The 25230-nt window shown below is 41.2% G+C and overlaps 5 protein-coding genes across 45 annotated transcripts in view; 2 read left to right on the top strand and 3 right to left on the bottom strand.

Moving 5' to 3' along the window:
- The window catches only part of LOC115761831 (calcium-activated potassium channel slowpoke), a 51154-nt gene extending 38216 nt beyond the window's left edge, over positions 1–12938 (bottom strand). For 7 of the 38 annotated variants that reach the window (XM_030703811.1, XM_030703801.1, XM_030703802.1 and 4 more), the window contains exons 1-6: positions 8670–8708; positions 7949–8558; positions 7152–7490; positions 970–1128; positions 724–835; positions 278–429 (exon numbers count right to left, since the gene is read on the bottom strand). In XM_030703811.1, coding sequence (XP_030559671.1) covers positions 278–429; positions 724–835; positions 970–1128; positions 7152–7490; positions 7949–7993 — 807 coding nt within the window. In that variant the 5' untranslated portion in view covers positions 7994–8558; positions 8670–8708. Of the gene's footprint in view, positions 1–277; positions 430–723; positions 836–969; positions 1129–7151; positions 7491–7948; positions 8559–8649; positions 8710–12535; positions 12578–12818 lie in introns of those variants that run through there. The other 31 variants (XM_030703788.1, XM_030703790.1, XM_030703789.1 and 28 more) reach the window with 15 other exon arrangements.
- Positions 12939–16056: 3118 nt separating this feature from the next.
- Positions 16057–17615, top strand: LOC115761978 (protoporphyrinogen oxidase). Its single transcript, XM_030704024.1, has one exon. It carries the CDS (start codon positions 16162–16164, stop codon positions 17605–17607), a length of 1446 nt encoding a protein of 481 aa, XP_030559884.1. The 5' UTR covers positions 16057–16161; the 3' UTR covers positions 17608–17615.
- Positions 17616–17635: 20 nt separating this feature from the next.
- On the bottom strand, positions 17636–18378 carry LOC115761980 (bolA-like protein DDB_G0274169). The gene is made up of 2 exons (XM_030704027.1): positions 17967–18378; positions 17636–17908 (listed from the first exon to the last, which is right to left on the bottom strand). Exons 1-2 carry the CDS (start codon positions 18255–18257, stop codon positions 17750–17752), a joined length of 450 nt encoding a protein of 149 aa, XP_030559887.1. The 5' UTR covers positions 18258–18378; the 3' UTR covers positions 17636–17749.
- Positions 18379–18491: 113 nt separating this feature from the next.
- On the bottom strand, positions 18492–23281 carry LOC115761975 (CLK4-associating serine/arginine rich protein). Of its 4 annotated transcripts, none has more exons than XM_030704018.1 (6): positions 23018–23238; positions 21156–22934; positions 20949–21030; positions 19744–19828; positions 19553–19658; positions 18492–19494 (listed from the first exon to the last, which is right to left on the bottom strand). In XM_030704018.1, the coding sequence occupies exons 1-6, from the start codon at positions 23212–23214 to the stop codon at positions 18939–18941; spliced, it is 2805 nt and encodes a 934-aa protein (XP_030559878.1). In that variant the 5' UTR covers positions 23215–23238; the 3' UTR covers positions 18492–18938. The 4 variants fall into 4 exon arrangements, with proteins under 4 accessions (XP_030559878.1, XP_030559879.1, XP_030559880.1 ...); XM_030704019.1 differs by having other exon boundaries at positions 23014–23121; XM_030704020.1 differs by lacking the exon at positions 18492–19494 and having other exon boundaries at positions 19576–19658; positions 20945–21030; positions 23018–23281.
- A 461-nt stretch (positions 23282–23742) lies between these two features.
- On the top strand, positions 23743–25121 carry LOC115761979. Its single transcript, XM_030704025.1, has one exon. The coding sequence runs from the start codon at positions 23757–23759 to the stop codon at positions 25053–25055; it is 1299 nt and encodes a 432-aa protein (XP_030559885.1). The 5' UTR covers positions 23743–23756; the 3' UTR covers positions 25056–25121.
- Positions 25122–25230: the final 109 nt, after the last annotated feature.

Genomic DNA, 25230 nt, shown 5'->3' with positions numbered 1-25230 from the left:
TGCAATTGCAATTTTCAATTGCAAACAAATACGCATCAACGATTATTCAGATTGCACATTTCCTATGCCATTGGACACTGGAAAAAGCGCTACGCACGCCCTCCCAGCAACTAGCGCCGGGCTCATACTCTGTAACAGCGTGCAACGCGGCGTATGCGTAATATTTTAACTGGCTCAGACACGCGCTGCAAATCTGTCACAGAGCCGGCTGGAAGACGCGCGACACGCATAGCTAAATGTGTGTGTAAATGTTAACTGTGAGTGTGTGTCTACATACCAGATGTATAATGCCCGCTGCTGTTAACCACACGGATATAAAAATTGATACTAGTTGAGCCAAGCGTATTGAGCTCGATGTTTTTAGTACGTTTAAATATTGTAAAATATCTGGAACAGTCATGAGGCGTAGCGCTCGAAGAAATCGAAGACCTGTTTATAATATATATTGACACAAATTATAGTTGCCACACACAGAGTAAAGCACATTGCATGCATACAAATCGATCTAGGCACGCCCTTAAGAATTATTTCGAATTGTTAAATTAAACGTAACATATTGTTTTAAGGCGTTCGTGAGTATGCACATAAGTGTATACGTTTGTGTCTGTGTATGTGTATGTACAAGAGATGAAAATCTTCTTTCCGTGAAACCGATTTGTATGCATCAAATTTAGGGAATTTTTGTAATATTATTAATTTTGGGTATTTCTTTTTTGAGCTTACCGATCCATGTTCGATCTAAATATATTGATACGAAGGACGGGGGTATTGTAAAATAATCTACAAAACTGTACATTTCTAACATAAACCAAAGCTTATCGGACGCCGCTATGAACTGTAAAAAATTGTTAATGAAAGAACACAATCACGTTTAATGATTTGTCAAAAGAGATGCTAACTGATTATATACTGAATGCTCAGCCAATTGATTTGCGACAAAATAAATAGAGTGTGCCGTGTAAAACTTACTCGTATAAAAAAGTAAACCATAAAAAATATATTGAATGCGAGATCGATCTGTTGAGTAATGTTATTACTCCATTTTTGGCATCTTTCGACTTCTTCGCTTGATGCATCAACAAAGTATATAATGAGAGATGCAATGCTGAGTATAAATACGAGTACGACCTGAAAGAAAAATGGTTAAATTATCTATAAACTTTGCGCTCAATTAAATAAAAACATTTTTTAACTATATATTAATTTTTCAATGATGTATCATCTTAAAAATTATGGTTTCAGTTATGTATAATACTATCTGAGGGTATCTGAAGGTTCAGCCGGGATTGAAATGGGCTGTTTATTCTCATTCACAAATTTAAGAGTGTATTGGGCTCGTCTGTTTGTCCCATCGCATAAATGTAATTATTCTTGGAAATATTGAATTTATAGTTTTAAAAGGAGCGCGACAAATTGTGATAGTAGATAACTTTAGATATGTTTTAATACATGTTATGGCCATCCCATGTTAAGCTGTTATTGGACTGTGTTACACAGTTAGTGGCATCCTACTGTTCCTAGTTGATTTTATTTGTGTCCGATTAAAGCAAAGATATTTGTCTGAAACTTCTTCAAAGATCCGTATGAAGATTGTGGAATATTCACATTACTGAAGGAATTTGCGGCTTCAACCGAACGGGAAAATGTTTAGCTGGGCCGAGGCATGAAAGTTTGTATTTTTACACAAAACCTCTTGTTTTGTATCTCATTTACGTTTTTCATTGGAAAAAGCTTTGTTTTTTAATCATTTTAAGTAAGCCTAATCGTATTCCTTATTACATTACTTTCTGGTATGTTTATTTGTCATGCCTTTCTTACAACCATTGAGTGGTTTATCCGTTTCCTGGCAGCGATGAATAGAAAATAAATTGGATAGGATTATGCATTCTTAAATGCGCCATCACATTGGACCCAAGGGCCAATTGATCATGGGCTGAGCTCCGACATCGCTGCAGCCTTAAGTCGAGGGCGTTTCGTTGATAAATCTGCGGCAATCATGAAAATGTTACAAGGTAATTTCGGTAGGGCTTCTTCTGCTTGAAAAAGCGTTCGTAAGGCCGCAGCTGTCCGAACAGGGAGCGAGTTAAATGTCAGGGCTTTTTGCCAAAACGAAAATACCAGTAAAGGTGAATCAACTTGGGACTGGCGCTCTTTTAGCCAACATTGTGTCGTCTTATGCCACTTCATGCTATTCTAAATGGGCTTAATTGTTATTGCCGTTGTTAGGATTTCCGCTCAGCCGTATAGACGTAATTGCTTTGATAATCAAACAAAACATAGCAGAACAGGAAAACTGAATTTGGCAAAAGCAGCACGCAAGCTACTTATGCCCCAAGTTGTGGCTGATTTTTACTTGTTGTCATGCAAATGCACATAACATAGTGGGTAGTTTTTTGCACAACATTCCAAAATTGGCCTTAGTTTAATCCAAAACTTGCGCATAACTATGTCAAAAGCTTAAGATTACATATACGCCATGGGATGCCGGCTGACTTTTCATTAAGCTAACTTAATTGCCAGTGACATCTAATGAAATTGAACCATAATCTCATCCAGCGTTGACGTAAGGCTTTCCTTTACTCTTATATCAGTAGTGAATCCAAGACTGACGTCATCAGGACAAGGTAATCAATGCAGCACCCAAGACAGAAAGCAAAAAACGGCAAAGTAACATGGCCACGAAGATGATAAAATTGCTTGCTCATATTGTTATTGCTGGGATTCTTTTTCTTATAGAAACTGGGTCAGTCACTATGCTACGAGCACGACCCGAAATGTATCTGAAGTGGCGCAAAAACCAGTTATACCAAATCGCGAACTTGAAATGTCAAACTATCCCAAATAATGTGTATGAAAAAAACACCTGCAGTTTTAACCCCTGCAGAGAATATTTTAATTTTGTGTATAACGGATTTAAGGAGACATTTTTGACCGCTTACACCTAAATGTTATTAAGGCATCTTATCATAAAACTATATTTGGGGCTTATTGTAATTTAAATATGTGCAAATACCTCCGCATTAAATATTCTTGATTCGATTATATCATTAGAACCAAATTTGATATCTCTATTTAAAATACGGAATCAAGAAAAATGAAGATTTATGCTGGTAATACTTGACTCAAGTATTAAATTATTATTTCAAGCCGTTTTTTGTACTCTGAGATCAGCACCATTTTCTTGATTAGTATACCCTGCCAAAGGGGTTTGAGGTGAAAAGGCGCCTGTTTTGTGGCTTAGCAGTTTGCCGCTGTAACATTTGGAGTGCTGTTTGATCTGATCCTCAATAGAGCATCCAGATGTTCTCCCGATTCAGGTCTTGGATCAGAATCTATCTACGAATGTGCCAGTATACCAACATTAAATCTTCTTGATTTTATAAGGCATGAACGAAGCAAAAATGCTTCTTAAAATTACATCAAAAAGCATTGGTCTCTCATCGGTCCTCATTCATGCAACCGGAGCAAGTTTTAAATGAAACAAACTTGATTCCCTTGCTTTGACCAAATTTCCAAATTCCAAGTCTCTCACTTCTATACTCACCGAAATGGATGTGATCATAAAGACGGACAGATAGACAGATGTTCAAGGTCAAAGATTTATGTAGTTGAATGGGTTGGTTTTGATTAGCTTTTTACGCAGGGTTGATAACATAGTTTTGTTTCGTATAAGAGATTGCGGGATACGTGGAGTATACATTTAATTATTTACTACCAATTACAAGTATTTTAAGACTGCCAGCTGCTCAAAAATAAACCAATCAATAGTAATGGAGCAACCACAGTAAGAATGGTGGGGCTTGTAGTTTAATGGCCCCAGCGTTAAGGCACACTGCGGGTTTTAAAGAGTGCTGACTGCTCGTATCGAAGCTGCTCCATGGCGTGACCAAGTGCAATCGGATGTAGTCGACCGCCCCCAGTAAGCTGCCATAAATGCTGCTTGAAGGCTTTCGCTCCACTTCCGCATTGACGTCGCTTTAAAAATGTAAAGCCAATTAGCTGCAGGGCTAGGCATGAAGTATTGGTCACCGAAGGGGGAGTTCATTCTAGTTTATTGGGGAAAACTTTCGATTAAAGTGAATGGCAGAATAACATCGATTGTGTAACAGTCAAATAGAAAAGGAATACATACTTGCAGTACAGTTAAGCCCAACCACAACAATAAAAAGAATAGCAATAACAACTATAGCACAGAGCCGAAAAGATACAACGTTTATGCCAAAAGGCTTGGGCAAAACGTCAGAAGGCGGCCAAAAGCTGCAATGCCAACAAATATACGCCGCTATCTGCCAACCGATTGGCGTGTTGGCAGTAGGCCTGGCTATATCCATTTACCCCAATTCGCGCTCCTTCAGCGCCACGCGTCTGCCTTCCTTGGCCCTGGTTACAGTGAAACGTGCGAGTTTTTATCGATTTTCTTAGACTTTTTCCTGGCCCACTCACCCACATTATTTACTGTAATTTCTTCTTTTTTTCGGTTGTGGCTTTTTCGGTGCACCAACATATCATCCGTTATTTTATTTCATTTTGCCCGTTTCCCCTTATTAGCTGGAATTTCTTGTTGGCTTAAGGATAGCTCTTTGCATACAACAAAGAGCACAGCTATCGATAAATGTCCCACGGAGAAATCAACTTGTGAAAGGCCAATGGGAAAAGAGCATAAATACTTTTTGCACATATGTGTGTAAGGTATAAGTTGTTATATCTTTTTTTGCTATCTGCTCCTTCTTTTCCCTCATTCTCGATAAACATCGATTGTGGAATAAGGTTTTAAAGGCCATCAATGATTAAATTACTTTACTTTTTGGATACCTTAACTCGGTCAACACCAGAAATAAAAGCGTTGAGCTTTTTATATAAACAAATTTTAGTTTCATATTTAAGTATTGTCAATCGTCTGCGTATGTATTTGTGTTTTAATCTTCTAAATAAAGATCGAATTGTTGAAAGGGCAGCATACTGCAGGGGACAGGGCAACTAGGAGGACACCCTTTCCTTATCACTTGCTTTTTGTTGACGCCGCAGCACTGAACTGTTATATGATAATGGAAATAATGTATTTCGCCTGTGTTAGATTTAAGAGGAAATCAATTGCTGCATACGACCTTTCTGTGTATCTATTATGCTTGATAAGCATGTATTATCATACCAAATGTGAACAGAGCGCGAAATTGGAATTTTAGATAACTGTGCAGTCTTCAATCTGAATATGTTTGTAGATTCCCTAAATAAGTTGAACGAATCAAATAACACTTTTAATTAAAACTTCCAAAATGTTCTACTATGCGTTTTTCGTGTGCTTACAAAAGTATGCTATACAAAATCAATTGATAGTTACTATTAGAGCCAATTTCATTCTACTTCCATCTCCAATTTCAAAACCCAACTTACAATTTCTAAATCAGTCACACGCCATAGATATGAACAGGTTCCATGGTACACTCGATTAGAAGACGCCTTCCATTCCGGCCGAATTATTTTTGGTTTGAAATTGTTTCCCAAATGGGTTTCAGGCCGATCGCATGATAAACAGACAGTTTCATTCAACCATTTACCATCAAATTTATGAAGGGGTTTGAAAATAACTTTGAAGCCGAGCGACCTTCGTTTCATTCCAGGAAGTGAGGATTTTCAAAAAAGTGTGAAACACTTCTTAAATGAAATTTTATAAAGATCTTAATTAAAGATCTCTTTATTAAAGATCTTAATTTTTATGCCTCTTTTCCAAAAGGAATGTGTGGATATTTTGAGAAGTGAACAACACCTCCCGACTAAATATCTTTGCAAGTGGTTTTAGGCTTAGGCGCGTCTCGCTCATTTAGTGCTGTCAACATACTACATGTTTCTTCATTTTCATATTTAAAAAATACTTATAAATAAGAAAAACTTCTGATAACATAAAACAAACTAAATATTTATAGAAAAATCAACCATAGAAAAATGAACAGGCAAACCGATATAGAGACATTGACTCGACTGTTGATACTGACCTTCTGCCTATTAGATATTACTTTTTCGATTCTTCTTCTCGCTTCCATTCAAAAAGGCATTTTTAGTAGCGTGAAGCGAAGGGAAGAAGCAGCGTAGTGTAGAAAGGAGCTTAACTCCTTGTGAAGTCAAATTGGTACGCGCTTCAGAAAATCACTAAGTAAGACATTCCCGAGTCGGAAACTCTTAAAAGTTCAATAACGGCCGAAAATAACTTGAAACTCTAAGACTGAAAGCACTTAGCTTTGACGTTCTAAGTACGATTTTAGGAATTATTGATGTTTTTGTTTATAGATTGGGACTGGGTGTGTCTTCGTTATTTGTGTCTCGATCTTTAAAATAAGTTGTCAGTTGTCTAGATGTCAAATTTAACCTTAAGAGCTCTGACAGGGAAAGACTTTTGCATACTCAAAGACTGAATGTTTTAAGTTTTGACGACCTTTTAGTGGACGGGAGAAAATAAAATCTTACGGATTCACGGGAATAATGCCAAAAACCCAATATAATCTTTTTTACTTTGATAACAACATATAAAAATGTGCTTTAATCTTACAAAATGAATAATTACGAAATGAAAAAAGAAACCGTCGGCAACTTCTAAATGTCTGAAAATAAATTCCTCAAGTAGCGTAGAGCTTAGGCAGAAGTTCACATTTAATGGATGGCTGCATAATGTGACATATGCATAACATTAAATTAAGTCTGTTTGCACATGGCACCTGGCTTCTTTCATAAGCTATCATTAGTTATCAGAGCATATGTTTATTTCCAAGTAGCTGGTGGATTTTTTTAATACACCAAAGCAGCCGCTTTTTAGGCAACTAAATCAATTTGTTGGCGAGCATTTGTGGTACATGGAAATTGTTGATTTACTTTGCTGCTTCCGCTGTTGACATGCAACCAACAGTGGCAGCAACGAAATGTGGCTAAATAAAATGTAAATGTTACATTTTACACGCAACCAGCTTGCCCTTGCGAATCGAATAAAATGGGCTGAAACTGAATGAGTAACCCGAATGCACTTGAAAAGAATTACTGCCCATATTTATCGGCCACGTAATTGTTTCGATTTGTTGTAAATTTCCAAAGTCTAACAGAATCTAAGTGGAATTTCAACTTCAAATACTGATGTGGGTGGGATAGGGATTAATATAAGTACTTACCAAAATTCGACCAGTTGTTGTTTGACCCGAGATAAGCTCTCCAGCCCAGTCTTTTGCTTCTGTCATAAATGTTCCCTCGAACTCCTGTTTGTTACGTGACGCCTTCTGCTCCTTTTGCTTGGGATCGTTGGGTCCCAGGTCCGGCTCCTTGCGGCAGCAGATGAATGCAAACGCACGCCATAGCAGCACAATGAGCAGGCCAGCAAGGAATGTGAATATGCTGGATAGCAGAAAACACCAATATTTGCGAACTTTGAGACAATCATCGGCATCGAATGGTGAATCTGTTGGATCATCGGCCAATGATTCGACAGTGCTTTGATCACACCCCGACATCCCCTGCAAAATTCGTATAGAATATTATTAAGAATATTCTTAAGAGTAGTCAATCTATTAATAATCAATTAGCAATTAACTAATAACTATTACCAATACAAATAATATCTACACGAGACAAAATTTCTGAGCACAAGGCGGCAGCCATTTATAAATATGTATGTACATATACTTAAATACATATATACACAAGACTATATGTTTGTATGTAAATGTTTTACACACACGTACATAGTACGTCACGTTTGACATTAAGAATGAGCACATTTTTTGGCTCAAGTTTGCATCGCAAAGCGCATAAATGTAAACAAAAATAACAGTTTTCGACGACAGAGAATGTAGGCCATTAATACTTAGTTGTAAATGCTAAACCAAAAAAATAATAATATAAATAACTTATCTAATAAATACAAAAATAAGCAACCGATCAACATGAACCAATTATTAAATTCTTGGCTTACATTTGTCAATACACTGATATTTGTGCCGATCAACCCGCTTGCCATTTCAGTTGCTTACATTGCGACGCACTGCACTATATACACTATATAAATATGTACAATTTGTATGATATTGTGATTATGGTTTGGTCGAGGTACTCTGGGCTTTCAAGTGCATATAGGCCCTGGCCACTTTGGGCATGGCCAAGTGGCCAATGACGCCACTAAAGAGCCAACAGACGCGACTGCGGCAATAACGGCGAAAAACGGCAGAAAACTTGGCACGCCTTTAAAAATAGCAACAAACAAATCTTTCTTTTATTTTTAAAGTTGTCTCGCAATGTAGTATGCGACACACGCACAGAGATGGACACCACACATGAGCAAAGAACGCGGCTACAATTTGCTTAAGATGTCAGCTTTGGCCGTGCGACATTTAACATACGAGTACGAGCACAGACGTAGATACACCGACTGCTAGATACATATGTAAGTATCTGATCGACTCACATTAGCTTAACATTCACTCAACTAGTACACGGTCTTTTATTATTATTTGATGGCCGACAGAATTTTGCACGCTTTTTTTAATAATTAGCAACTGGGGCCAACGCACTCAATGAATCACTGCCTATGTAAATATATACATTTATATATATATATATATATATATATATATATATTTATGTATATTATGGATACATCTGCATCTAAAAAACAACCGCAACAGCACAGCACGCACGATTAAGGCCAGCAGCAAACAAAAAGGAGGCAACGAGCGAACAGCACAACCGACGCGCACCAACTGAAAATGAACGCCGCCTGCTCAGCTGCTTAGCTGGCCAGAGTGCTATCTCCTGACGCGGGCGCGGGCTCGCTCTCTCGCTGGCTGACCGCGAAAATTGTCAACGCAGGCGACAAAATTGAATTGAATTAACAGACACGAAAAATGAAAACACAATTTATCATTGGCACCTCCCACACCTGTATGCTCTTCCCTACAAACTTTAACTGGAACTTATGGCGCTGGTTCTTCCTGATAATTCGGGGACCTAATACAACTGTTATATAGCCGCAAGTTCCGCTTTTTTAATTTTATTATATTATATTGATAATATAATTCTGATCATCTCATCTGGCTTATGGCTTCGTCCAGAGAACATACAAAATTGAAATTCATGGTTAAAACCGGCTCGCTTGAAGATTTTTATTTTTTCTATGTATGAGTTAGTGATCTAGCAAACAAGTTGGGGTCCTTTTGGCCAGCTGCACGGGATTCATATAAGACTTCCGATATTTCTTGTATTCCAATCCGTCTATTCTATACGTCGCCTCAAAATGATAATGCCCGGGGAAGGGTATTAGAACGTACGTTTGTATAATAGACCTATATACCCATATATATGTGTGTGTCAATGTGTGCGTGAGTTGCCAACAATGAATTGTTATTACAACAAAAAAACAACAGGGCAAATATATATAAATAAAATATGAGTTCTCTTGTTGTTCTGCCCAGTGCCGTTCTAAGCACACAAACACACACACACACACACACACACACAATCACATTTTTGCATTCCCTCTCTGCTCCCAGTGGCAAACGAGGAACCACCAGGTTAACTCAGTCCAGTCACGCCATGTTGCCAGTAAGCTGTCGTTTCATAATTTACGCGCTTGTTTGCTATTTCCTGCGGGGACAGGCCAACAACGACCCCAACCCCAAACCCAACCACTGCAACAGTCCACCGTTTCCTCAAACATGGCAACAAGCTACCCCAGTTAAATTGCCTCCGTTTTACCTACGCGTTTCCACTAGCCACAATTGCTCATCATCAACAGCAGCCGCGGCAGCAATGTGTATTTGTATACCCTAAGCCCATAGAAAATGAGTATATATACAGTATATTGTATTTGTAAGAATGTATGTAACAGGCAGATGGAAGCATCTCCGACCCCTAAAGTATATATATTCTTGATCAGTAGCCGAGTCGATCCGTCTGTCCGCCCGTTCGACCGTATCTATGAACGCAAGGATCTCAGAACCTATTCGAGTTTGAGACTTGAAATAGCTGTAGGTCCTCCTAGTGATCGAGCTGTTGAAAATGTTATCAAAGAAAACATGCTTTGACTGGCCACGTGTGTGGCAGCTTGCGGAAATTGCACGAATTTCTGTATACACACACACACATTCATACGCGTTCTATCAACAGCATTGCCATATCGATTTTATTGTTTTCTGCGCGTGCGTGTGTGCTGCTAGTTTAATTCGTTTTTTTCTCAATGGAAATTATTTGTTGATATGGCTTTTGAGTAAACAGTATAACTGTTTGTTCCGACTGACTGACTGATTGGTGATCAACGCACAGCCAAACCGTAAGAGCTAGGATGGTGAAATTTTCACTATTGTTACCTTATCTGATGAAGGTGCATGTAAATACGGGGTTTCGGTTAATTCAATTGCAACTTTTTTGTTTACCATCCGATCGGCCTCAAACTCATTTTCAAAGATCTTTCTCATATTCATTTGAGAGGTGTTTCTCACATTTTGGAATATCCATTCCTCTTTGGTGGAAATGGGGGTCAAAAAATTCAAATTTATATCAAATCCACAAAAGCTCACTTCGTTTCCACAAAATGCAAATATATCGATTATCAGATGTGGATTTGACAATATCTCTGAACTTTCAAGAGCGGAGGAATCCAAGTTCAGGATATATGTTGAGTAAACAAAGGTTCTCTCAAAATTGGAAAAAAAAACTCATTTCCTGACTAAAGGGTACATTCTAGTCGGGCACCGCCGACACGAGCTCTCTTATATTTTTAGTTCTTGTTATATGCGACACTCGGTACGGTTAAGTTTATCGCTTTATTGCATTTGGCCAATTAAAAATGTTTTCAATTAGTGTACTCAGATGAATATTTTTAAACTGACGCTAGCCTTGAAATTGTAAAATACATGGAATGATGATTTACAAAACGGCACGACGTTGACGTGTATTCAATAATATGTCTATGTTGTCAAACGGGTACAGTAAAGCAAGCTATATAACTGCATTCGAATGGTCTAAATAGATAATGCTAATAGGTAATTAGATGAAGATGATAGGAACATATGCGAAGATTCTTTTAGAATTAAGCATGTACATTTACAAATTGATCGTCCTATTGCTGCTTAGGTTATTTTTAATATCAATAAGAAGTCATTTAGTCGCTATCAATCTGTAAAAAACATCCTTGAACCTTTTTCTACGCCCGTCAATATTAGTTTAGAATCATTATTGCATTATTGACATTTATAATCTATTTAGATCTCGACGCTTCCGATAATAAGACGATGAAAAGTGTATTTGCCACTGAACTGTCCATAAGCTGTGTGAACTATAAATAAACAAACAATTATCGTTGTCTTTGCCAGATGTTTGCCTTTGACGAAAAATAAAAAAAAAAATAAACTATAAATGCCAAGATTGCAAATGAACCATTCCATTTGAATTTAAAGTATATGTGTATATTTCTTGAAAGTCATTGGCAGCAGACCTGATTTGTCAATTCAATTCATTAGGTTCAGCTAAATAAACAACTAACCATCAAACTGGAGACTGATTGATTTAAAAAAAATAATTAGTTGTTGATTTTAAGAATGTTGTTTGACACTTTGGCTACTTTGAAATTTTTTGTCAAAGTGCCTTAACTGGACTTAAGATACGCGTATGCCGTATACAGACCGACGACCTGCTGCGACTAATAACCCAGTCGCAGGGCGTTTAGATAACAGAGCGATATAAATTATGCCACAAGGCAGAGCCGATTTGGTTGTCAGACGGTGATAGGAGCGGGCGGCCCGAGGCGGCAATCAAATGGATGAAGTCACACGGCGACCAAGTGGCAATAATTTACATTGCGAACTATTGATTTTAAGGCGTGGGAGTGGGCGTGGACATGGACGTGGACTTGGACTTGGAGGAGGGAGGTGGTAGATAACTTGACACATGTCCGTCAATTTGTGGAACGCCAAGAAGTGTAGAGAACAAAGATAGAGACAGAGCCGACACGGTTGTGGCAAATGCCAAACGACAAGCAACGAGTTGACAAATACCCTTCGACTTTTTGAGCAATTTATGGGTAGCACTTGGCCCGCTGATTGTAGCCACCGATTGCTGACCGCGGGCGTCGCAACATTACCAAGGCCGATGGGCTTACGCTGCCCCCAGGGCGTTGGGTCTAGTTAAGTTTCAGTTTCTGTGCCACGTTTGCTAAGGTCACGCGAGCTGCTTTACTCGCATACAACTACACACACACATAAATATATACATACATGCATACATATTGGCGGAAATAGGCTAAAATGAAGCGTATTCCTACACTGAAACAGTCATCATAGATCATAGATCCGACGAGCAAGTGCCTAATTATCCGCTTCTTGTTTGCGCTAATGATGATGGACGCAAGATGATTGATTAATTAATTGATCGATTGATTGACTGACTGATTGAATGATTGGTTGATTGATTCTTGGTTGCACTGATTGCACATCTATGGCCATTTCGAGCACAATTGAGCTTGCACAATTGCTAGCTTGCGTTATACACGTAAGAAATGGGGTTTTACCTTTGGCGAGATGGGCGGATAAAACGGTGGCAGTTCATGACAATTTGGACACCAGCTGGCCATGTTAGCTGATTCGGTTTCGGTTTCGGGTTCGTATTTGGTATCTGGTTGAATTTTGATATCTCTTTTGCAATTAGAGCCAAATTAGCAGCCGCAATCGATATCGTTGTGTCCTTTCTCATATTCGCTTCTTGAAGTTGTGTGCGTCAGATATGTAGGAGAGTGTTTTTGTATCTTTGTATAGAGGGGCGGGTTTGGGTTCGTTGCCAGTAATGCTACTCACCTAGTACAGGCTATACCACCGAGGCAGGGCTCCAGGGCTGCCAACATTCACACGCTCAAATCGCACATTAATATGTAGACGATTTGTTGTTGATATTATTATTATTAATTTTAGAAGAATTGTTATTGTTGTTGGTTTTGGTTTTGGTTTTGTTTTTGTTTTTGGTGTTGTTTTTGTGTTTATTAATATTATTGTAGCCGTACAAATATTGTTATTTGCTTTGCTTTAATTTCTTTACCATCACATTCGGATTTTTATGTTTTCGGATTCTTTATATACAGTTTTATGTCATTCGATTCATATAAAATAGGTTTGTAAGTTTTTGTTGTTGTTTCTTTAGAATACCGTTATTAACTTCATTGTGCGTTTATTTGTATTAATTTTGATGTAAGTATTTGCTATGAGTAGAATTGTTGTTAAAAACATATTTAATCATTTTTTGTTTCACTTTTCACATATTTTCAAATTTTCAAGGGCCAGTAAGGTTGTTATTATTTTTTACGATATTTGTAAATATCGTTAAATACACTTTCTTACTCAATACATTGGCAAATTTCACTGATGCAATTCGCATAGTTGCCTATTTTCCATCACATACGACAGTAACTGGGCAGTAACTGCGGGAAAAATGAAAACGCGGCCTGGTAAATAAATAAATAAAGACGCGAAGCAAATTTCAAAGCAAAAGCAGCAGCTGAGCGTCGGTTCTTAGGACTTGCTCTCACTAGCTCTTTCTCCCCTATTGCTCTCTCTCTCTCCCTCTTTCTTTCTTTGTCTCTCGCTCTCCCAGTTTTTGCGCATGTACTTTAGATGTAGTCCGAAAGAGTGTGAAGCTTTTTGCATTGGGTTGAAGGCACAAATTAATTTATGTTAAGCATACGCCGTGTCTATCACAACTATTAAAATTGAATTTATCTATTTCCTTTATTGTTACTAGTTTTATTATTATGCAGCCTGATTTAATTCCCAAACGCTGTTTACAAATTCAATCCGTGAGATACGCGGACAATGCGACAGAGGGACGCCAGTTAGTATTTGCCTGCGGGGCAACGAACGTACAGAAAAGGAATGTGAACCGTGCGCGTGAAGCGTGTGCGAGGCAATGAACGCTTCCAAGAGTTTCTGCAGCCTGTCGTTGAAACGGAAACACACTGCCCTAGTTTTAGTTGTGCTTCGCAACACATACATGCATACATACATTCTTTAATGAATACACATGTACGTATGTATGCACATACTTATGTACCTGCACGAACAAAACAAGCCGCACAACGCAATTCCACAGCGTATAGAATATAAATATTATAAAAGCATGTTCTTCACAAAACAAAAGCTGTCATCTTTTTTTAAGTATTTGTAATGTTTATCACGCAAATATGCTGTAATTATGAGCACTGTCAGTGTTGCCACCTTGAGCCGAAATGTAAACAGAATGAATGACTGGCTCGAACTCGTTTGAAATTTGGTTAAATTTCCTTGTAGGTATCTACCGCTCTCATATATATGTATATATATATATGTATGTATACAAAGGTACATGCTCGGGCACTGACTGACTGACACACATAAACCAATAAACGCGCATAACGGACACCTACACCAACGAAGACGAGTAGGAAAAAACAAAAATAACATTGGCGATGACAACGAAGCGTGGCTAGAACGGGGCCAGAAGCTCATTCGGCAACAGCAATAGCAACAACAACATGAAACGATACTACTGTACCATATCTCCGGCTACCCATCGACTTTATCATCGTGTCCTTTCGTTTGGCTTTGTCGTTCCTGCTCGTCGTCGCTAAAAACTTTTGTGTGCTCGTTTTGTTCGATTCAACATGAAACTGGCGCACTGTGCGTGTGTCTGTGTATGAGTTTGCGCATGTGTGTGTGTGTATATATATGTATGTGTAAACGAATGAATCTTTTAGCAATTCGTATATGTAGGCTAGCTCCTTTTAAATAAAAACCCGCAGCAATGCCACAATAAACAGAAAATGTTGCCATAAAAATATAAATATTATTATGGCTATCCGCATATCTTTTGACATTTATTTTATATTCACTAGAATCGATATAATCAGTTGAATTGTCCATTATTTTATCGAATTTACTTTCACGTGCGGATACACATATACATGTCTCAGAGCCGATCCATATTAATTGAATTTCCTGTCCAAAAATATGTCACACAAGAAGTTTAAATGATTTTTTTTTTAACTTTCAAACAGTTTTCACCGACTATCCAAATTTTCATCACTTCATCACTTATTCTTATTTGAAATTTCTTGTAAACTTGAATACAGCTTTAATGTATTATATAGGATTCTTTTCTTTAATTGGCATACGCAATTTGAAATTTCTTTACTTTCTCAGTATTCGTTTATGGAAAACTGGGTGTGTGTGTATGTTTGTTATATATATATATATATATATATATATATATATATATATATATACATATATTTAATGAGGAACTTTTTCATTACTTTTCACACAAGCACACGACGCGCACAGGCCAAGCACCAACCTTTCTCGTCAGCAGCGGATACAATTCTGCGCGCTGCGAACTCGGACGGCTCGAGACTCTGCGGCCCAAGCTCGTCTTTAAGCTTTTTCGGAATGCTAGGGGCCTGGCATGTTAGGTGGAGCTTGCGATTCATTAAAACTGGCGCCAAAATGCACCGACGATGCAAGTGTGTGTGTGTGTGTGTGTGTATGTGTTCCTGTGACTGTATTTTGGTTGCTTAGCGATTGGCTCACGTGGCGTATAAAAAAAATGCATTACATTTCTCTTTAAATTGGCTGTGCGCTTGAGTGTAACTGTAGCATATTTCTTGGCTGTGTTTTTTGCATATGAATGAAAAATGTCGCATTCACATTGTTACATTCACATTTTATGTATATAAATAAGGATCTTTTAAGCGAACATGTTAAAATAATGTGTTTAAATAAACATGTAATTTCAGGTTTAATAAGCCGATTATCTCTTATGCCCTTTATTCATTACTAAGCACGCATTTCAAATGTTTCCCATTTGTTAAATTTTAAAGTAAGCACTTTAAAAAATAGTTAACTGAAGCGTATTCTATGTTTTTGTGAGTGTGTTTTAGACTATATTGAAATACAACGTTTCTAACCTAAATGTGCCGCGAACTAGAAGTAATTGGAGCCCTGAGTTTAATGTGTTATCGTTCATCGATATTTCGTATCAAATACCGATAATCAAAACATTTGAGACGCAATCAGGTTGCTTCGATTTGGTAGTCAGGAATGTGACCAAATTTGTTGTTATATTAAGCAACATAGAGCACAAGAATTTATATAACCAAACACCAGTTACACCATGAAAACAGCCGTTCTCGGCGGCGGCATCAGTGGCTTATCCGCCGGCTACTATCTATTGCGAAGGTTCGGCAAACCTTTGACCATTTACGAGGCATCACCGCGCGTCGGTGGCTGGATACGTTCTGAATGGCACAGGGACCGCGGTTTTTTGTTCGAGAGCGGTCCGCGCACGATACGGCCAAAAGGTATAGCGGGTGCCAACACCTTGGAACTGGTGGATCAACTGAATCTGCCGATTAAACCAATACGCAGTTCACATGTGGCGGCACGGAACCGCATGCTTTATGCCAAGGGCCAGATCTGTATGCTGCCGAACAGTCCCAGGGGCCTTATTGGCACTGTTCCTCCCTTTACAAAACCTCTGTATAGAGCTCTTCTCCATGACTTGACCACTGGTGGCACTGTGGCTAAAAACGAAGACGAGTCCATCTACAGCTTTGCCCAAAGGCGATTCGGCAAGGAAATTGCTGATTACGCCATTAGCCCAATGATCTGTGGCATTTGTGCTGGCGACGCGCGCGAAATCAGTGTGCGTTTTCTCATGGAGAGTCTCTTCGAGAAAGAGCAAAAATATGGCGGCGTAATAAAGGGCATGCTCTACTCGCGGTTCAAGAACAATGTAGACGAGAGCAAAGTAGGCTTGTTTGACCAAGACGAGCCCAAGCTGTACAAGCAAGCTGTCCAAGAGAAGTGGGCCATGTACAGCCTCGCAGATGGCCTGGAACAGCTGCCGCGAGCTTTGCGCAAATACCTGGGCGAACACGATGTGAACGTCCAGCTAAGTAGCAAGTGCCACAATTTAAGCTTTAACAACGACGGCGCTCGCATTAGTGTACGCGATGCTGACTTGCCGGTAGCTCATGTGGTTAGCTCACTGCCTGCGCACCAGTTGGCACCGCTGGTGAGAACGCAGCATCCGTCGCTGGCCGCCCAACTGCTGGACATACCCTATGTGGATGTGGTCGTGGTCAACTTGCAATACAACAGTGATCAGCTCTTGAAGCAAAATGGCTTTGGGTTACTGGTGCCGCCCGTCGAAAAGCTGCCCGTGCTGGGAGTCATCTTCGATAGCTGCTGCTTCGACATGGCGGGCAACACGATATTAACCGTCATGATGGGCGGCCGCTGGTTCGACAAGTGGTTTGGCCACCAGCCCAGCCAAAAGGAATTGCGCGACATTGCACAGCAGCACGTGCGCAAGATTCTTCACATCAAAGAAGAGCCTAACTTTAGCCGCGTACATACGCTTCACAAGTGCATTCCCCAGTACACCGTCGGACATAAGCGACGCGTGGAGAACATAAGGAGCTACATTAAAAACTACAAGTTGCCATTGTCGCTATGTGGCGCAGCTTATGATGGCGTTGGCATCAACGACGTCATATTGTCTGCCCGCAGACAGGTAAACAAGTTGCCGGTGCTCCTGCCGCCGCCGGGTCACTGAGGCTATTGGCATGAACTGAAATTATATATTTCAATTAATCATTATTTATTCATTTATATATTTTCTTTTGTAACTATGGTTTGAGTGATTTTCCGTTTGTACATTAAACTCCGTTGGTTTCCCTCCTAGATCGAGCCGCCATTTATTTACCAAAACCACCTAGACATGGTGGACTTTTTTCCGGCTCGTGCTCGGGCGCCCATTGCTTTGGTGTTTTCGCCTCAATAGAGAGTGCGTGCATGAATTCGAATCCGGCCGCCTTCAACGCAGTCTTAATAGTGTCATTTACCAGTCGATGGCGCTGCGTGGATACATTTTAGGGTACTAAATAAAGGCAGTCGTGTTAGCCGTGTGCTTACCTTAATGAGCGTCAAATCATTGAACTTGTCGGATACGACAAGCACTCTAAAATGCGATTCAGCTTGCTTGGGAGTGTTGTGCATTGGCGATTCGTTGGTAACATCCAGGAAAACCGGATTAAGCTCCGCTGTTAGCGCTTTCCTCATTGCCGTTTCTATAGGTGGATACTGTGCCTCCTGCGACATGTTTGTCTCGGGATTCCTATTGAACAATGTGCCGCTTGTGCTTAGTAGTTGATTTACTTTCTGTGCTGAAATTCGAACAGATTGTCGAAACGTTAAGCCAAACATGTTTCCAATATTCTCGCACAGCTGTTGCACAATTACATAAACAATTTGTTGTCAGGCCTTTATGAGAGCCGATGAAATGAACTAGTTCCGTTTGGTTCGGTTCGCGATAGTTGCACGTTAATTTGAAATGTGATGAAACCGATAAATTTAAAACTTTTACAAATACTACACTTTATGTTAATATCAGCTCTTGACATTTTACACAAAAATACACATTTTTTTTGGGATTTAAGTAACCAATATGAATTTCGCCCTTTAATTCTTCTGTCCATGTTAGTGAATATGGACAAATTAACTGGCACATTGGTTTAATTAAATTTATTTAAACATATTCAACGGGAAGCTCTTTTAGAAATATTGGATCTGTAAAAATGTCAATAAAAATGTGGTCTTATTCAGCAATACACATACTCCAATTGCCAGTTAATGTGCCGTAACAAATGTAATATTCTTTAACGATGATTTTCATAGAAAGACATATTTTGATATTTCAAACTAATATTTCTCCTATGAATATGTTTAATTGAATTGTGTTATCAAGCAAAAGCATAAACAAACACATTTAACGATGCATATTACCATAAAAAAATATGCCCATGCCCATAAATAAACGAAGAACGGGCATAACCATTCAATGTGAATATATCGCTGTTTCCTACTGCTTGGTATACGTTGCTTGTGTTAATAGTCAACCAGCTTCTTAAGCTTGGGTGGCGCGGAAATGACCACTCGTCCCCGATTTCCTCCACCCGAGTTGCTGCTATGAGCCTGTGCCTCCTCTCGACCACTGTGCGCGCGCTCATACTGCTGTTGTCTGTACCGCTCTCGCTCACGATTTCTCTCCAAGCTTCGCTCCCGTTGACGACGTCGCCGCGATTGGGACTGACTACGCCGACTTCGGGAACATCTCCGCTCCCGACTGCCGCTTCGTCGTCGACTGTGAGACCTCCGCTTTCGATCTGTGCGGCTGCTGCTCCTTCTGCTTCGAGAACGGGATCGTTGCCTCCTGTTACGGCTTGGACTTCGTGATCTTCGTTTGCGTTGCATGCGACTGCTGCTACGTCGACTGTGGGAACGCGATCGGTGCCTTCTGCTTCGACTATGACTACGGGATCTACTGCGACGGGCAGATGATTTGACCAAGCGGGTTGCAGCTTCCGAATCTACCGATTCCACATCGCTGTCGGAGAGTTTGCCGCTGGACGGCGTTCCATATTTGTGTCGCAACTCACGCCGCCTGTGAATAAAGAGATGTGAGAGGGCTTTCAAAAAGCCACCCACAACTGATTACTCACCTACGACGCAGCTTGAGCGCGAGCTCGCGCATCTCATCCTCGCGTTCCTGTTGCAACTGACGCTCTCTCTCCGTTTTTTCAATCTCTGCACGCTTATCGGCCTTATCTGAAATATAAATGACTGCTCAGTCCTAGTTTTTAAATTAGCAAAGCTTTCGTCTTCGAACTTCACACTACACTCGGCGGCTTACATTGCCTGTTTAGCAGGTTTTGCATCTTGCGCTTAAGCCGCTCTCGAAGATTGGGCCGTCCACTGCCACTCGCCTGTCCAGATCCCTGTAATATTCATCAACAATTATTTAGCATTCCTGACGCCATTATGTGCAGATAAGTTGGAGTCAGTTCTGGTTTCAGTCGAAAGTGTCGTTGCGCAAGACTCGGCAACATGAGGGACAAAAGTAAATCAAATTGAAACGAAATTTACATGCTGTTAAACCTGTACATATCTAACGAAAGCCAACTAAGTCACGAAACTCTTCCCTTAATAAGTTGAAAGAAATCAATACATTCATATATTCTTTACATAGAAAAAAATCTACACCTGATATGCGGGACAAAATAAACAAGAGACATAAATTATCCTTGATGTGCCTAAGATTAAATAATCTTGCATAAATATAACAGACAAGCGTTATATTATTTACAAAAGCTCTGTTCACAGCCGATTAAATGAAATAAATGTTATGGAAGTGCGACTTAGGATTGTGGTCATAAGTTGAGTATTATAAAACTGCATATATCTAAATTGGTCATATTCAAAAAAAAAAAAACCGAAAAGTGTTTCTTTCTTTCGGTAATAAAAATACAGGCAGAGGAATGGAACGTTCCTAGACGAAGTGTTTGACAAGACAAGACAAGTCAGACCATTATGATCATATAGACACCACTGTCAATTGATCAAGAATACATATGTGCACACAAGGCACAAGCCATAAAAAGTTAATTAACTATAATGACAACTTTGATAGTTTTGTTGACTGTGATCAGTTTGGCGAATAGCCATTCCATGATAAATACGAGTTCGATGCTCCAAAATATAAATACTCTTAGCCCATTAACCCATAACATTTAAACAACCTAATACTATTTTCTTTTGGGTTAATGTTGCTGACATCTGTTTGCACAGCTGGATACCCTTTGAAAGGACCACGGACAAAATAAAAAAGCGGATCTGAATTTCGCACATTTGGTGTCCAAAGAGTTGCTACAACGCTAAAACGGTATAGAGCGTCCACGTCTGGGATGGTCCATTGCAATTTATGATCGTGTCATATGCATATTGGTTTGTGATTGTCATCGATTCATATTGGTTTGGATTTTTAAGGTAGAGGCGTGAAAATTTGTGGTGTACTCCAGTTATTTGAGGCAATGAGACACTTTGGTTTTGCTTACTGACTTTGGTTTCGGTAGCAGAACTATATTTGCCTGTTAGATTACCCGTGCTGGATGACGACATCAATGGCTGCGAGCGCTCCGAGCTGTAAGACAAAAGATTGTAATTATCAAAATAGTTTCCAACTAAAGAGAACGTTAATTGATAATTGAAACCGAATCTGAGGCTTCTTTGGTTGCTCAACTTTACCATACGGCTGCCGTCACTTACGCAGTATCCACATCCAATTCTTCGGAGTCATCGCGATCTCTGCCGCGCAGAGATTTGCCTGGCTGTTTGCCCTCGTCTTCCTCGACATCGCTTGGATCACTACTCTCCGCTGACGATGAGGATGTGTCGTTTCCTCGCTTTCGACCATAGTAGCGCTTTAGTGGGGGCGGCGGCGGCTCCGTCACTTGGGGCAACACAGGCGTCGAAATGCCCAAAGCTGGTGCCGTTGTGGTCATGCTGAGGACACGCGAAGACAGCGGATAACTGATCATCGGCACTGCTGAAAGTGTTTGATCTGTTGGCTTCGGCAGCAATTGCTGTTGCTGCTGCACTTGCTTAATTGGCAAGTTCGCCGCTGTCATCAGTAATGTGCTCGAAGCCGTTGTGGTTGTTGTTGTGCTAAGGCAAATGGTTTTCTGTGTTGCTGGCGGTGTTGTTAACTTTTTAACATTTGAATGCGTGCGACTGCGCCGACTAGAACGGGAGTGGGATCGAGAGCGACGCCTTCTTGACATTGTATAGGAGCTAACGCTTGAGCTGCGGGAGGAGTAGGGATAGCGTTTGCGCGACCGCTTATAGCTGGGACTACGAGAAGTGTAGCGCTGCCAAGAACTTGAACGCGAACGTGATCGAGAGCGAGATGGGGAACGCGATCTCGAGTAATGCCTTCGTCGCCTCCGGCTGCGTGTGCGGCTACGGCGATGATAACTACGACGTCGACTGCGCCGACGACTTGGACTGCGGGATGTGCTGCGTGAGCGATGTCGTCCGCTGCGATTCGACGTCTCGTTCATGAGCTTTAGTTGGTCCAAATTGTCCTTAACTTTTTGTGCATAGGAAACTGAGGCAGCAATCGCTGCACCGCTGCTGGCGTTAATACAGGACTCGCCAAGAGTCTGACCAGGCTTTGTCAAATTGATAGTGATTTTTGAGTGCGGCTGCATCTCATCCTCACCACCAAATGAGGTAATATAGGTAATCTTTTCGCCGCCACCCTCAGCTGGTGAGGGCGAGCGAGATTCAGAGTCCTCGTCCTTGTCCTTGTTTTTTCCCTGGTCCTCTTTGGCCGCATAGCTAGGCGGACTGAACGGTCGATTTGCAATACGCCGCTCTTTTTGTGCACGACGTTCCCGACGCGATTTGCGTCCGCTTAGTAGCATCTTTTCCTGTTCTTCTTCGCGCGCAATCCGTAGCGCATCCGCTTCGTCCGCATCCTTTGTGAGATGCGAGAAGAAGTCGTTACTTTTCATGCCATAATTGCGACCACAGGCATTAAGTTCGTGTGCCTGAGCCGTGTCCAGTTTGCCAATGTCTATGGACACATCCATATCCATATCTGAATCCGATTCATCTGAGTTTTCGGCCTTATCACCGGCCGCGGCAGCTGCGCTGCTTGTTGCTGGCGCAGTTCCGAAGGGCTGCGGACCGATTGCCACAGAGGGCGCTTCTCCATCATCGTAGGAATAACCAATGGTAGCTCCACCGCCGCTATTCTTTTGCTTCTTCTTTCCTAAATTGCGCTCCGCCTCTAGCTGAGCGTTGGCTCCGAACTGTTCCTCCAGATACAGCTGATGCAGGAACTTATCCTCGCTAACATTAAGAAAATCATTTTGCGCCAATATACGATAGCGCTCGTAGTTCAACTGCCGCTCTTCGACCGTTAGATCCGATTCTCCTTCCGCCTCATTACTGTTTTTTGCCACGGGCGCAATGTAGTCCAAATGTGCGCGCACATCGAAGCGATCGATAAGGTTGTCCTGGTGTCCCTGCCAAGGAACACTGCAAGGGAACAAAAACCAAATTAGTTTTCGCAGAAAGATTGGCATTCAGGTATATTTATATCTGTATTCAATATCACTTGCATGATTGCGTCGCCATCACCGGCGGCCGCTACAGCTGGGTCCAAATAAATTTTGCTCCGTCTGCCGTGCAATTGTAGAAACTGTGTGGGATCCGCTTGAATCTTATCATAAAAGTATTGTCTGCGCTCAGCACGCTTGCGATAGTCCACGATTAGGCCGCGTATCCGGCGTTCCTGTTTTCGAGCCTCGTGCCACATAATTTTCCATCAATTGAGTTTAACGACGACAAATTTTTCACAGAGTTCACACACGCTCGGCCGGCATAAATCGTCTATTTTTAATGAGTCGTTTCCACTGCCTCTCTTCGACTGCGATAGTGTTGCGAAACGTGTGAAACGAACGACGCCCTGAACTGGAACTTGTTCAGTGCAGCTCAGCTTGGCTTGCAAATCTAATGGCTGGGTTCAAACTAATTGGGGTTAATTAAAATTGGATGGGGTTGCAAAAGATATAATAAAACATCAGGCTATACTTAGTCTGTCATCTGGGCGGTCCACGCCGCCGGCAGCCGGATGAACTCTGTAACTGCGCATGCGCTTGCTGTAGGGTGGAAACGGAAATAAAAGGAGGATAATAAATAACAGGCAAAACTGGAATGAGCCACAACACAACAATTGTCAGTCACTGCAGCCGCCGCCGCCGCCGCCTTGTGCTACAACATTTTGCGGCATCGATTTTAAGGGCACATTCAAATCAGTAGAACTAGCACAACCAGTTTGCGGATCTCGTTTATCGTCTAATGTCTGCTAGACGTTACTATTTCGGAGCAGAGAAACGTTACAATACCTCCGGAGAAGACAAGGTTTGTCAAGATGATGGGCCTGTGTACCCTCGCGACGGCAACAACAACAATGACAATGACGATACGAACAATGAGCCAGAGCCGGACGCCGACAAGGACGACGACTCTGAGTTTTTGCAAGATGTGCCATACTCGTCCAGCAGCATCGACCGTAGCTCAATTGGCTCCATACCCTGGGCAGATGATGCCATCAAAAAGAACAAACTGGATTGGGAGCGCGTTGACCGCATGATAAGCGGCGAAGAAGCGCTATCGGAGCTGGAGCCAGAACTGCGGCACGAAATAGCTGACTGGCAACGCAAATTCCCCAGTTTATTAGCCCGCAAAGCGAAGCCACTCAAACCGCAAAGTTTTGACAGCAGTCGTAACACAACAGGTCGGAACGAAGTGCCAGACGAATCTGGGGACATCGACTCAATATCAGATCTTAGTCTAAACTCTCTAGATGATTATGACGAAGGGGATGAGGATGAGGACGACGATGGCTTTCTCACCCCGACAGTCGCGCGTCAACGCGACCACGAGCAGCTAATACCATCAGATCGAAATTATATGCGTCCTGCCAAAAACCTTGTGGCTATACTAGACAGAGATCTACACATTACGTCGGTTGCGCTCAAGCTGCGTAGGCGTGAGCACACCCAGCAACCGCAAGCACCAATCACGCCGCAGTCGGCTACAGTGCCACACTCTCGTCTGCGAATGCCACCTATTCTCAACGTACTGGACTCCAATCGACGCTTTCGCGGACTCCTCAACAACCGTAGCTTTGTGCAGCTAACGCAGGTGCAGCAGCAACCCAAATCAGCGGCATTGACGTATGCCAGCAGCGCGGAGAGACGGCAGCAGGCAGGCGTTAGATCGGCCTGGAACATGCCCATGGCTGCCAGCAGATTCCTAAACAACAAGCATGCAATTGTGTTACCTTCACTGAACCGTCACAGAGACTTCAGCACGACTGCCACCACATCTAGTCAAAGCATTTCCAGTGGGAGTGGCGCGCACATCAACAATATAGTCACTCTTGGCGCAAGTCCTCACGGGAAGGGGAGAGATTACAATGTCCAGCATTCGCATCAGAATGGCCTGCCGCTAGACCAAGTCACAACAAATTCAACTACCCCTTCAACGGGCCGTTCTATCTCAGCAGCAATTCATCATCCACGGTCGCAGTTTGCCACCAGTAGTGCCTTCTACATACCGTACAGTGCCTCAAAATTTAAAGCGTTTAAGTAGCCAAAATCTCGTTGTATACAACTAGCAATAAATTTTGAAAGCGATGAACAAGTGCTTTTTTTGAAAGTGCCCGAATAGGAAATATTCTTTATGAAGCTCCGAACCCCGTAACATATATTCGTATTTAATTATGCATATATTTATAAGATCTCTCATTGTTGGGTGGAGCCAGCGG

Source organism: Drosophila novamexicana, unplaced genomic scaffold (genome assembly GCF_003285875.2).
Source record: "Drosophila novamexicana strain 15010-1031.04,08,12 unplaced genomic scaffold, DnovRS2.1 tig00000512-arrow-arrow-pilon, whole genome shotgun sequence".
Lineage (NCBI taxonomy): Eukaryota > Metazoa > Arthropoda > Insecta > Diptera > Drosophilidae > Drosophila > Drosophila novamexicana.
Note: the sequence above shows the minus strand (reverse complement) of the source record. Positions and strands in the feature narration are given on the sequence as shown.

Bases quoted from the DNA above. Each gene is read 5' to 3' on its own strand.
- LOC115761979 (XM_030704025.1), top strand. From the start codon at position 23,757: ATGTCTGCTAGACGTTACTATTTCGGAGCAGAGAAACGTTACAATACC.
- LOC115761975 (XM_030704018.1), bottom strand. From the start codon at position 23,214: ATGTGGCACGAGGCTCGAAAACAGGAACGCCGGATACGCGGCCTAATC. The intron at 19,829-20,948 runs GTCAGTAAGCAA...TGAATATTACAG, and splicing joins GTTCTGCTACCGAAACCAAA to GGATCTGGACAGGCGAGTGG. The intron at 19,659-19,743 runs GTAAGCCGCCGA...TTTATATTTCAG, and splicing joins AAACCTGCTAAACAGGCAAT to ATAAGGCCGATAAGCGTGCA.
- LOC115761980 (XM_030704027.1), bottom strand. From the start codon at position 18,257: ATGTTTGGCTTAACGTTTCGACAATCTGTTCGAATTTCAGCACAGAAA. The intron at 17,909-17,966 runs GTAAGCACACGG...GTATCCACGCAG, and splicing joins ATGATTTGACGCTCATTAAG to CGCCATCGACTGGTAAATGA.
- LOC115761978 (XM_030704024.1), top strand. From the start codon at position 16,162: ATGAAAACAGCCGTTCTCGGCGGCGGCATCAGTGGCTTATCCGCCGGC.